Source organism: Rhinoderma darwinii, chromosome 1 (assembly GCF_050947455.1).
Source record: "Rhinoderma darwinii isolate aRhiDar2 chromosome 1, aRhiDar2.hap1, whole genome shotgun sequence".
NCBI classification, from domain to species: domain Eukaryota; kingdom Metazoa; phylum Chordata; class Amphibia; order Anura; family Rhinodermatidae; genus Rhinoderma; species Rhinoderma darwinii.
This window is the reverse complement of record NC_134687.1, coordinates 336,482,988-336,496,705: the sequence shown is the minus strand read 5'-3', so window position 1 is coordinate 336,496,705 and position 13,718 is coordinate 336,482,988. Positions and strand designations below refer to the sequence as shown.

The following is a 13,718-nucleotide window of genomic DNA, read 5'->3' as shown; positions in this document are numbered from 1 at the left end:
AGCATATATGGAGATATTCTTCCCTAGTAGCCATGGTCCCTAAAGCTGCTTGGCCAGGGAAACCTAAACCTCGAATCTCCCAATAAGTACGCTGACCAACACGGTTTCCGTAACTTCCATAGTGAAGCGAGCTCAGCTGTTTTCGTATTCCCCAACAGCGAGAGCAAGAGAAGAAGAAGGTTAAAGAGGCCCTAGTTAGAGAGAGAATATAACATAAATGAACTTTCAAAATTGAAGTGGTGATCTGCTTTGGATAAAGACTTTAAAAAGCTTTTGAAGAAAAAATAATCATAACAATTGTGGCGACTCTGCTGCAAATATTTCATCAGGGGGCTCGGAGCTGTGGGAGATAGACCAATAACATGTATCTAGATATATACACATTTTATTAAAAGATGTCCAAAAGTATGTAAGTAAAGCAAAAGTAAGCAATTTGGTCATTTATTTTGAAGAATTAAAAGTATGATCCATTGATTTAAATCGAAACGGTTACATTGAAAATGCAGTCTGACCTGTGGGCAGCATGTTAAAGAGCAGTAGGTGCGCAGTTTGATGTATATTTTTGTACCAAAAGATTCAGTAGAACCTGTAATTTATTAGTTTACACCTCTGCTCATTCTGGGCTTAGGAGTCCAGTGGGCGCTCTCAATGATTGACAGCCTTCCCAGTATGAGAATGTATGCAATGATAACTGTAAATCCAGCCTTAGGCCCCATGCACACAACCGTATTTTTTCCCTCCGTAAATACTGGCGATAAATACGGGTCCGTTGTCATCTGTATTTACGGACCCGTAATAAAAGGGGGGCTGGAAACGATGTCACGGTCACGTCCAAACCCCTTAAAAGGGTCACATGATCGCTCAGACGCCATTTTCTCTGCTTCTCTTTATTCAAAAATTGAAATCCCTGACGTCTCCTAGCAACGCTCCCGTAATTACGGGTGCACACACACGTAGTCACCCGTAATTACGGGAGCCCCATAGACTTCTATGGGCCTGCCCGTGCCGTAATTACGGCCTGAAATAGGACATGTTCTATATTTTTCACACAGCCCGGCACCTTCCCGTACGCAAACAGGATGTTACCCGTGGCCAATAGAAGAATATGGGCCTGTAATTACGGGCCGTATTTATGGGGGTTTTTACGGTCGTGTGTATGGGACCTTAGGCTACATACACACATTGAAGAATTTGATAAAAATTGCAGACAAACACAGGTAATTACACAGATAAAATCCGCACATAGGCGAAATTCACACGAACGTCTGCGTTTTGCACACATTGCAGTTCCGTGTGGCATCAGTGTTTGGTGTGTGGCTACGTGATTTACACGCATATAGCATCCTTATAACACGCAGTTTCGATGCTTAGAAACTGCAATGAATGTGGTGCTATCTTTTTCCCTTCATTTATTTAACAACTGTAGCGCGAAGTGCTTCCGTGTGCTATGCGCGATTTTCACGCACCCATTGACTTCAACGGGTGCGTGATGCGCGAAAAACGCTCAAGTATAGGACATGTCGTGAGTTTTACGCAGCGGACACACGCTGCGTGAAACTCACAGACAGTCTGCACTGCCCCATAGACTAATCACGGAATGTCTGAACGGCCCCACTGACTTACATAGGTCCGTGCGACGCGCGTGATTTTCACGCGCGTATCACGGACGTTAAATACGCTCGTGTAAATAAGGCCTTAGGCTCGCTGAAATTTCTGTGACTGAAAGGGCATGACCACACATGGCGGAATTCCTCCGCAACTGTCCGCATCAATGCCGCACAGAATCTGCGTTGCAGATTCTGCAGCGGATCTGCACAAAATGTGCAGAAAATTGATGCGGACTGGCCGCTGCGGACTGCAGGAAAAGTGCTTCTCTTCTCCCTATTCAGTGCAGGATAGAGAGAAGGGACAGCACTTTCCCTAGTGAAAGTCAAAGAAATTCATACTTACCGCCCGTTGTCTTGGTGACGCGTCCCTCTTTCGGCATCCGGCCCGACCTCCCTGGATGACGCTCCAGTCCATGTGACCGCTGCAGCCTGTGCTTGGCCTGTGATTGGCTGCAGCCGTCACTTACACTGAAACGTCATCCTGGGAGGCCGGACTGGAGACAGACGCAGGGAGTTCTCGGTAAGTATGAACTTATATGTTTTTTTACAGATACATGTATATTGAGATCGGTAGTCACTGTCCCGGGTGCAGAAACAGTTACTGCCGATCGCGTAACTCTTTCAGCACCCTGGACAGTGACTATTTACAGACGTCTCCTAGCAACGCTCCCGTCATTACGGGAGCCCCATTGACTTCCTCAGTCTGGCTGTAGACCTAGAAATACATGGGTCCAGCCAGAATGAAGAAATGTCATGGTAGTAAAAACAATACGCTCCGCAGCACACATAAGATCTGCGGACTTCATTGCGGAATTTTGACTCTCCATTGAAGTCAATGGAGAAATTCCGCCATGAGTCCGCAACCAGTCCGCCACTGCTCCGCAACAGACAGAGCATGCTGCGGACACCAAATTCCGCTCCGCAGCCTATGCTCCGCAGCGGAATTGTACGCATCGTGTAAACGAACACTGCTAAATTAAAGTGAAAGTCAATGGAGAAACGGCTCCGCTGCGGATTAACGCTGCGGAGTGTCCGCAGCGGAATTTAAGTGAAATTCCGCTATGTGTGAACCCGCCCAAAATCAGTTTCATTCATCTGAATGGGGTGGTTTCTTCAGAAAGAACAAAAATTGCAACAAAATCTGCTGAGTGTGCAGTCAGCCTGAGCCCTTAGGGTATGTTCACACACAGTAGCTAAATAAGTCTAAAATTGCGGAGCAGTTTTCACGTGAAAACTGCTCCTGATTTTGTCGTTTTTGTAGCAACTCGCGTTTTTCGCTGCATATTTTATGGACGTTATTGGAGTGGTTTTTCAATGAGGTCAATGAAAGAAGGCTCCAAAAACTTTCCAAAAAGTGACATGCACTTCTTTGACACGGGCATCTTTTTACGCACCGTCTTTTGACAGCGACGCCCAAATTACGTCTGAAAAAAGTGCGCGTGAACATACCCTTATTCACACGAACGGGTCAGTTCTGCGCACGTAAAAAACGCAGCGTTTTTCTTGCATTGCAGTTCCGTATGACATCCGTGTACAGTGTGTCTGCCGTATTTACGCGCGTATGTCATCCGTATGTCACGCATTTTTTATGTCCGCAAAATAAACTGAAGGTGTTTTTCTTTTTCTCATCATTTCTTTAGTAACTGTTGCGTGAATTACGCACATGACGTCCGTGTGCTGTCCATGATTTTCACGCACCCATTGAATTGCATAGGTCCGTGTGACGTCCGTTGTTTTAAAGCGCGTAACACAGACGTGAAATACGCTCGTGTGAATAAGGTATTTGGGTATGTTCACACATAAAAGCACACCGCGTTATCCGCCCAAGGCACCGCAGGGAATTCTGGACAAAAAAAAAACGCAACAAATTGTGTTGCAGTTTTTCTGCCGGAATATCCGCTGTGGAAAACTGCACATTAAAAAGATAAAAAATAATAATTCACACTTACGTAGCTATAGCAAAACATCCCTCTGCCGTCCTTCAGCCCTGCCTTCTGGGGTGATGTTTCATCCCATGTGATCGCTGCAGCCTATGATTGGCTGGTGCCACTTGCTGTGTTTTTTCCTCTTCTCATTTACGCAGCGTGTGGATGAGGTTTGTTCAAATCTCATCCACTTTGCTGCTGCTGTATAAGGGTATGTTCACACGGGGTATTTTCGGCCGCATAAAATCTGAAGCAGAACGCCTCCAAACATCTGCCTATTGATTTCAATAGGAAAAACGGTGTTCTGTTCCGATGGGCCATTTTAAAAACGGCCATACAAGTAAACGGTTGTGAAAAAGAAGTGCATGTCACTTCTTGAGCCGTTTTTGGAGCGGTTTTTCATTGATTCATCTGAATAGAGTTGTTTCTGCAGCAAATACATAGATTTCTGCAAGTGCCATCCAAATGAATGGGGCAGTCGCAGAAATTTCTGCAACAAAATCTGCCACATGTGAATCTACCCTTAGGCCTTATTCACATGAACGTCTCAGTTTTGCGCGCGTAAAAAATGCTGCATTTTTCTTGCGTTGCAGTTCCGTGTGACATCCGTGTACAGTGCCTGTCTGCGTTTTTGACGTGCGTATGTCATCCGTATGTCACGTGTTTTTAACGTCAGCAAAATAAACTGAAGGAGGTTTTTTTTCCCTCATTTCTTTAGCAACTGTTGCGTGAAAAACGCATGGCACACGGATGACTTCAATGGGTGCGTGATGTGCAACAAAACGCACAAGTATAGGTCATGCAGTGAGTTTCACGCAGCGGACACACGCTGCGTGAAAAACACTATGTCTGAATGGCCCCATTGAATTGCATAGGTCCGTGTGACATCCGTTGTTTTAACGCGCGTAACACGGATGTGAAATGCGCTCGTGTGAATAAGACCATAGTCAGTACCACCCGCAGCACTCTCTAAAACCAAACAATTAAAAATGAAATATTTGCAGAGTAATTCACAGTTCAATGCTGGGTCCTGGCCACTATTATCTTCTCTCTGGCAGCTAGGACCGGAAATATAAATATACGAGGATGAGTCAAAAATTATCCGCACTCCGGTTATATTAAAACTTCTGTTGGCCGCACTGTTTTATCAGCGGTTTCCATACGAGGCTGCTATCTCCGCAGTCACTGTTACATCTGTTTATTTTTGACTGGCGTGCGAGAAACAATGGCTGCACCACTTGTGATTTGAACGAAAGAAGAGCAGCGTGCAGTGATTCTTTTTTTGTGGTCTGAGGGTGTCTGGTGCCAATATTTATCGAAGACTTTGTGCACAGTACGGAGAAAGTGTGTATGACTGGATAGAGACGTTCAAAAAAGGTCACACAAGTATCAGCCATGAAGATGGAGCCGGGCGACCGTCCACGACTGCTGACAACATTGCGTGTGCACGTGAACTGATTCTATTGGATAGACTATCACCTGTTTGGTCCCCTGAAAGAAGCCCCACGAGGACGAAGATTCACGTCTGATGAAGGTGAACACAGCAGTGCATTCGTGGCTCGCAGCTCAACCTAAGGCCTCATTTACACGAGCGTGTGCGTTTTGCGCAGGCCAAAAAACGCCGCGTTTGGCGTGCGCAAAAGGCACTTGACAGCTCCGTGTGTCATCAGTGTATGATGCGCGGCTGCGTGTTTTTCGCGCAGCCGCCATCATAGAGATGAGGCTAGTCGACGTCAGTCACTGTCCAGGGTGCTGAAAGAGTTAACTGATCGTCAGTAACTCTTTCAACACCCTCGACAGTGAATTCCGATCACAATATACAGCAACCTGTGAATAAAAAAAAGACGTTCATACTTACCAAGAACTTCCTGCTTCCTCCAGTCCGGTCTCCCGGCCGTTGCCTTGGTGACGCGTCCCTCTCTTGTCATCCGGCCCCACCTCCATGGATGACGCGGCAGTCCATGTGACCGCTGCAGCCTGTGATTGGCTGCAGCCTGTGCTTGGCCTGTGATTGGCTGCAGCTGTCACTTGGACTGAATTGTCATCGCGGGAGGTCAGACTGGAGGAAGAAGCCGGGAGTTATCGGTAAGTCAGAACGTCTTTTTTTTTTTACACGTTCATGTATATTGTGATCGGAAGTCACTGTCCAGGGTGCTGAACCAGTTTAACTCTTTCAGCACCGTGGACAGTGACTGTCTCCTGACGTCGCGTACCGGAAAATTTTTTGCCGGGTTCGGTCAAAACGAGTTCGGCCGAACCCGGTGAAGTTCGGTTCGCTCATCTCTTAGACACTCCGTTTGGATGTTTGTAAACAGAAAAGCACGTGGTGCTTTTCTGTTTACATTCATCCTTTTGACAGCTCTTGCGCGAATCACGCAGTTCGCACGGAAGTGCTTCCGTGCGGCATGCGTGGTTTTCACGCACCCATTGACTTCAATGGGTGCGTGATGCGCGAAAAACGCACGATTATAGAACATGTCGTGAGTTTTACGCAACGCACTCGCGCTGCGCAAAATTCACGCATTGTCTGCACTGCCCCATAGAGTAATATAGGTGCGTACGACACGCGTGAAAAGCACGCGCGTTATTACGCTCGTGTAAATGAGGCCTAAAACATGTTTTTATGTGGGAATACGAAAGCTTGTGGACAGACGGACAAAGTGTATTAAAAATATATTCAGACCACTGCATAGGAAAAAATATTTATTAGAAATTCCCTAATGAAAAATGACAGTTATGATTTTTAGAGCTTTGCTTGTCGTAATTGAATCGCTGAAAACAATGTATAGTACATTTCAACAAGGAAGCTAGAAGATATTGTGTAACTTTAAAGTCTTCTTTTTAAGCCCCTATGTTTGAAGCGTATTCATTTAACATACGAAGGTCACACAAAACGCTGTATTGAGCCTACTGCTTTCTGTCACTGGAATTATTGCAGTGTTTGATATGATGGACTGTAGAAATAATTGGCTATGAAACATAAGTACTTATATTACACTACTTCAGAGCATAGAACATCACCTCTGCGACCCTATGCAGACATCAATATAGGAACTTGGCCCTAGCAACTGCAATAGTAAATCAATCAATAGACAGCTCAGAAATGGAGCGATTGCTGCTAGTGGTAAGGGTCACAGCGGAAAGACGGTCAGATTTTACATATAATCATGTCACCTGCATATTATATGAATAGGCTGTGAATCGCAAATACTCTTTCTGGTTCATTTGAGTAGATCAGTCCCAGATTTCGGAAAGGTAAACCAGAATGTTTGTAAATATGAGCTGAAAATGTACATAGGATTGTCAATGTTTATCCTTTACGTTTCATGCTTGAAAAATACAACCGTAAAAGAGGAGCTGTCACCGGGCACGACCTCTTGTATGCGTCCGTGACTCACAAGCTCCCGCTCCAGACACTCATTCTGGTTCTGGCCAGGGTTTCCCACCTCAATACCATTTTATAGTCCATTTGTGCATGGATAATCCATTTTAACTGAGACATACATCATCATTATAGAAAGAATGGAATACTTTATTATGCCACCTCTCATCACCCTCTGAAACCGTGGCGTAGCGATGGGTAATGCAGGAGTTACAGTCTACTCCTGGAGGAGAAAACAGCAGCACTACAAATGTGGCAGGACAATAACATATGAGTTATAGGACTCACTATACAAACCAATACTTCACTTCCATCATTTACAGTAATCCTATAAGGCATGATCATATACAAGGGAAGCGGAAACCATTGATGCTGGGCCCAGGTCGAGGCTTTACACCTGGGCACAAGACATACAAGCTACAGCTTTGTCTCTTTGCAAGAACATACACTAAAATTAAATCCAGCTACTATATACACTTATTACTGCACAAGGTATAGATCAAACTACACAAGTAAGTCAAGGGGAAAGTAGAACAGTCAAAAACAATATTAAACATTAAAGTTTTTTCCCACGTACGTTGCAGCCGATACCTCTAGCTTGCTTTCCTGACACCATATGGCATATTTAAGCAGGTTTTGGTCACTTCTCTGGGTTGCTAGGAGAGACAGTTTTCTATTTTTGTCCCCAAAAGTGTCATCCACATAGAGACTGGCTTACTAATGTCAAAAGTAATTAACATGTTAAATACAATAGAGGGGGGGGGGACGTTACGAGCGCAGTTTCAGCACCACAAGCCGCAAAGGAAATCTTCTTTCCACCATGGTGTGAAATTAATATATTTGTATTTATGGCATCTGGATGGGACGAAGGCAGCAAACCTGTGTCCTTTTCTGCAGAAGAGTACTCAGCAACCTGTTTAATAATGCAGTTGTTATCAGATAGCTCTGCATGAAGTCCTGGCAAACGGGAAGCAGCTGAGGAGGTCACCTCTATAGGCGAGCGATGAGCGACTGCGGATTCACTGCAGCCTCCAAAACAAATTCCAAATGTACTCCCAGCAGCAATCTAACATCACGGCTTTACAGCCTCCGGTAATCCTCCGGTGCAGCGCTTCTTACTATGGCTTAATCTCCATTCTATCAACATTGGTGACGGAGTATACAGGATAGGTGAAGCCACATACTGGTTGGGTTTTATAGATTGCCAAAGCGTTATATGTAGGTGGTATTTTATCTATATATCACACCGTTATTATAATGAAATACCAGATGTATGTAATAAGATCTTCATGGGGATTCCTTACGGTGTAATAACCCAATCTTAACTAAACAACAATTGTTGCATCTTATTACGCCATGCCTTGAGTCGCAATCTGCTACAACTAAGCTCAAGCCCATGGGGTCATTGTGCCACCAGATTGATCACCGAATTAAAAATATAGCCAAAATCTCAGCTCTGGTGTACTCAGAGGAATAATTCCACATATTGGGCTGAATATCAAAAAACATCAACTAAAATATCCACATTTTATCTCATTTATCTGGGATGATAATTATTCATCATTGATCTTATTGGACCGATAGTCGCTCTGCGTAAATGTACAGATAATGATCAAACATGAGAATTGGTCAACAACACAAGACTAGAAAAAAAGACCATATAGATTTATAGATTTGTCTATTGTTCTGCTCATCTACTACCAAGGCCGCCAAGAAATTATAGGCAATATATATATATATAATGTATAGAAATGGAGCAAACAACAATACAAGCTGATCCTATGATAAAAATAGCCTGGTGATTTCCGATGGAGTTAACCCTGTCCTTTCAGGAGTAATGCATTCTGTGGAGATGAGCCTGCATGGGGAATGGGAATATTACATAATGCGATGAGACATGCCTGGTATGTATGTATATATATATATATATATATATATATATAGATATATTAATATTATACATAGACACATGATCAAATGCATTCCCTGCTAGATCCCACTCAGGATCAGATGACATTCAGTGCACATTGAATGACAAGCAGCACCACCCCCAGTCCAGGCATGGAGATCTGGTGATGTAGCCTCATCTGCTAGTCCTTACCTGGGTGGCTTTGTGGAACTGCTTCTTCAGCCCCGCTACAGACATGGTGGAGGATGAGCAGACAGCCGGGGGCGCACACAATATTGGGGTGCAGTGCTGTATGATCACTTGTAGCTGATGATGATGATGATGATGATGATGACGGCGGCTGCTGCTATGCAGGACTGCGGGGGAATTCTAGTCTCCAGCCGTCGCTTCACTGTAATCCTGTGATGCTGTTATCAGATGCATGCCTTAATGCAGGGACACCCTGACGTCACGGTCCGCTAACCCCGCCCTATTTAAGGGGGCAAGCGCTCATTTCCTGCACTCCCCGCTGTCTGTCCGTCCTATGGTAGTGGCCAGCTGCAGTGTGGAGGTGTGACGTGGGCTTCTGTCAGGACAATGTGGCCGTTACCAATAATACTACTGCTGCCTGGAAGATTATACTATACAACCCGTGTATACAAGAGGATTCAGCAAGAAGTAACGGCGCACGCGCAGTCCGTTCTAGTCTTTCTGGGTGAAAACGTGAAATGGGATATAAGTACAAGCGTTGTGATGGGTTACATGGGACTTCCGGTGTGGCAGGAGAGCTCTGTTACTGCCCCCCTTCAGTCAGAGAATTGCGCCACCTGAGGTGAAGTGCCCACCTCATAGACAGGGCATGGAGGGGACACTAAATGAGTGTTCATACACAGGACAATGTGCTGTCCATGGACCCTGTATGGCGGTCCATGGAGTCCCTATGGCTCTGTCCTAGTGTGTTCTGCTTCTCGTTGTCTCTGTGACAACCTTAATAGAACACCTTCACACAAGAAAGATACAATGCAGGGTTTCCATCATGGAAAATCTGCAACATATCTGCTGAAAAAAAAACAATATTAATCTGCACCAAATTATGCTGTCAATTAGCTTGGTTGTGGAATTAATTGAATTTGGGTAGAATGTGCATCTGAGGAAGTTCAGCAGTAAAATCGTGCGGTCCATAAAGTGTAGCTAAACGTTCGACAAACTTCTGACATGTCAGAAGTTTGGATTGCTGGGGGTCCGAGCACTGAGACCCCCACCAATTGCTAGAACGAAGCAGCTGAAGCATTCGTGTGAGCGCTCATCTGCTTCGTGTCTGTTCAGCTTTTTCCGGAACTAAATGTATCAGTGTACGGACTCAATAGAAAGTTTATCAGCCCGTACTCCGATACATCGGCTTTCCCGGAAAAAGCTAAACAGACTGAGCGCTCAGCTGCTTCGTGTCTGTTCGGCTTTTTCCGGAAATAAATGTATCGGTGTACGGACTCAATAGAAAGTCTATGAGTCGTACTCCGATACATCGGCTTTCCGGAAAAAGACAAACAGACACGAAGCGGCTGAGCGCTCACATGAGCACTTCAGCTGCTTTGTTCTAGTGACTGGTGGGGGTCTCAGTGCTCGGACCCCCACCAATCCAAACTTCTGACATGTCACTATGATATGTCAGAAGTTTGTCAAACGTTTAGCTACACTTTAACTAAGGGCCTGTTCACATCAGCGTTGGTTTCTGTTCAAGGGTTCCGCTGCAGCTTTCCGTCGGAGGAACCCATGAACGGAATGGCAAACGAAAACCATAGCTTCCGATTGCATTACTATTGATTTCAATGCTAATCATACCTCCCAACTTTCAAGTATCACAAAGAGGGACAACCGCAGCAAATTTTTTTCTTTTAAGCCACGCCTCCAATCTCTATCCATACACACCCGGTTCAGCCCACACAGTATAATGCCAAATAGCTGCCCCCCCCCCCCCCCCACTGTATAATACCCTCTAGCTGCCACTATACAGTATGACCCTATAGATGCACCCATACAGTATGAAACCAACACAGATGCCCCCACACAATATAATGCCCACACAGATGCCCCCATGCAGTATAATGCCCACACAGATGCCCCCATGCAGTATAATGCCCAAACAAATTCCCCCATACAGCATAATGCCCCACAGCTGCCCCCATGCAACATAATGCCCCCATTGCTGCCCCATACAGTATAATGCCCACACAAATGCCCCCATACAGTATAATGCCCCATAGCTGCCCCATACAGTATAATGCCCCGTAGCTGCCCTTATACAGTATAATGCCTTCAAAGCTGCCCCTAGTGCCAATGCCCACATATAAAGTGCCAGAGCCCTTGTAGATAGTGCCACAGTGCCCATGTAGATAGTGCCACAGTGTCCATGTTGATAGTGCCACACCCCCTTAAAGATAGCGCCACCCCCCCTGTAGATAGCGCTACCCCCATGTAGATAGTACCATTGGGACTCCCTTTAGAGCATAGGCCGGGGATTCCGCTCCTAGAGCGAAGCCCTAATGTCACTGCCAATATATGGAACGTAACGTCAGTGGCTACTCCTTGAGCGGAATCCCCGTTGTCAACTGGCCGGGGATTCTGCTCCAGGAAGAGCCCCTGATGTCAATTTCCATATATGGACAGTAACCTCAGGGGTTTCCTCTAGGAGCGGAATCCCCTGCCAGATCATCAGCAACAGAGATTCCGCTCAATCAGTAGCCACTGACTGACGTCACTGTCCATATATGGACAGTGACGTCATAGGCTTCCCCGAGCACATCGCTTAAAGTAGCGATGTGCCTGGTGAGTCCTCCATTAGTGGAGGAGCTCCCTCTACTCCTCCGCTCTGAACTAATTCTGGAGTAGGGAGCTGATGGTTCCCTGCTTCAGTATCGGGTTAAACTGTATCCTCGACGCAGATACAGTTGACAGCGGGACATCGCCTGGAATCTGGGACTGTTCCTCTCAATCCGGGACGGTTGGGAGGTATGATGTTAATGCTTTCATTGCAAATGGTTTTACGTTTGTCTCCCTTCCGTAAGGTTTCTGTTTTTTTAGCGGAAATAATAGCGCAGTCGACTACGCTATTGTTTCCGCAAAAAAAAGGAAACTTTATGGAACGTAGACAAGCCATTTGCAACGGAAGCATTACCATTGAAATCAATGGTAATGCAAACGAAAGCTTTCGTTTCCGTTTGGCTTTCCGTTCATGGGTTCCTCCAACGAAAAGCTGCAACAGAACCCATGAACGGAAACCAACACTGATGTGAACACAGCCTAACACACCCTTTATGGCCGCATGATTTTGCAGGTAAATAGCTATTAACAGGCTAGTTGACAGCCGCGCCGAACATAATGCCAGCACGGTTGTTGGCCGCTTCGTGGCCAGGTCAGTGCCGCTCCGTGTGGCCTTACCCTAACACAGCAAGTGTTAACAGAGAAACACATCCCAGTATTTATTTACCATATTCTGCAGTTTTTAGAAATATCCCACATGTGGCCGTAGTGTGCTACTGGACTCAAACACAGGCCTCAGAAGCAAGATAGATTTTATTAGAAATGGGCCGCGAAAATGAGAAATTCAATTTTTTCCAATAAGATGTCGTTTTAACTTAAAAATGTTAATCTCCACAGGGCATAAACGAGAAAAAGCACCCCAACATTTGTAAAGCAATTTCGGAAATTCAGAGTACGGAAATACCCCATATGTGGTCAAAAACTGCTATTTGGGCACACAGTAGAGCTCAGAAGGGAAGGAGCACCATTTGACTTTTTGATTGCAGATTTTGCTGGATTGGTTTCTCAGCACCATGTCGCATTTGCAGAGCCCCTAAGGTACCAGTACAGTAGCACTCTGGTATAAGAAATTAAAGATATTTTACTTGCAAACCTACTCCTATTGGTGTGCGTAATACTTACCACAGTCAACAGTGGGTTGGGCCCCTATCTATGCACCCACCTTCAAGATAACCTGGTGCTATCTAAACCTACCTCACAGTACAGTGGAAACTCCTAAAAGTGACTATATTTGGGAAACTACACCCTTGAGGAATTCATCTAGGGGTGTAGTGAGCATTTTGACCACACAGGTGTTTCATAGATTTGATTTGGGCAGTAAAAATATGAAGAAGAAAAAAAAAATTCGAAGATGTAGTTGGGGCATTTTGCTGGGAAAGTGTCGCTTGGGCCTTGATAATCGCCTCTAGAAGAAATTCTCCCCTCGGGCTTGCACATTTGCACATTTTTTTCTTTCATGACTTATGTGAGCCATAACTTTTTTTTTATTATTTCATAGACGTAGTGGTATGAGGGCTGGGAGGCAAAGTGATAAAAATAATCAATTCCTGCATAGTTTTTTAGTTTTTTTTAATGCGCCGTCCACCGTGCTGTATAAATTACATGTTATCTTTATTCTGCGGGTCAGTACGATTATGGCTATACCGATAAATTTACATAGTTTTTATATATTTTACTACTTTTATACGATAACATTTTTCTTTACAAAACTAATCATGTTTCTGGGTCGCCATATTCTGAGAGCTATAACTTTTTTGCTTTTCCATCTACGGAGCTGTGAGAGGGTTTTGATTCCAGCGATACCAAAGAGAGTTTTTTTTATGTTTTACAACGTTTTGCACAATAAAATTACTTTTTTTTAAAAATAAAAGAATGTATTTTTGTGTTACCATTTTCTGAGAACCATAATGTAATGACGGGGTAGGGAGACAGATAGGTGAGCCCTAATCTACCCGCCACTCAGTCCCTGCCTACTTGCAACGACCCGTCCTAGGCGACGGGGTACAACTGGGCGACGGTCCCTACGCTCAGTAAGTGCAAGACAGACAAACAGACAAGGGTACACAGAAGCAAGGGAAACTGGGCAGCTGCCCACGGAG

At 44.9% G+C, this 13,718-nt stretch overlaps 1 protein-coding gene across 1 annotated transcript in view; it reads right to left on the bottom strand.

Moving 5' to 3' along the window:
* Window positions 1-9,450, bottom strand: part of SH3GL2 (SH3 domain containing GRB2 like 2, endophilin A1) — a 163,900-nt gene extending 154,450 nt beyond the window's left edge. Inside the window, exon 1 of the mRNA XM_075851688.1 lies at window positions 9,016-9,450. Within this exon, the coding sequence (XP_075707803.1) occupies window positions 9,016-9,060 (45 nt within the window). The 5' untranslated portion in view covers window positions 9,061-9,450. The remainder of the gene's footprint in view (window positions 1-9,015) is intronic.
* Between the last annotated feature and the right edge of the window lie 4,268 nt (window positions 9,451-13,718).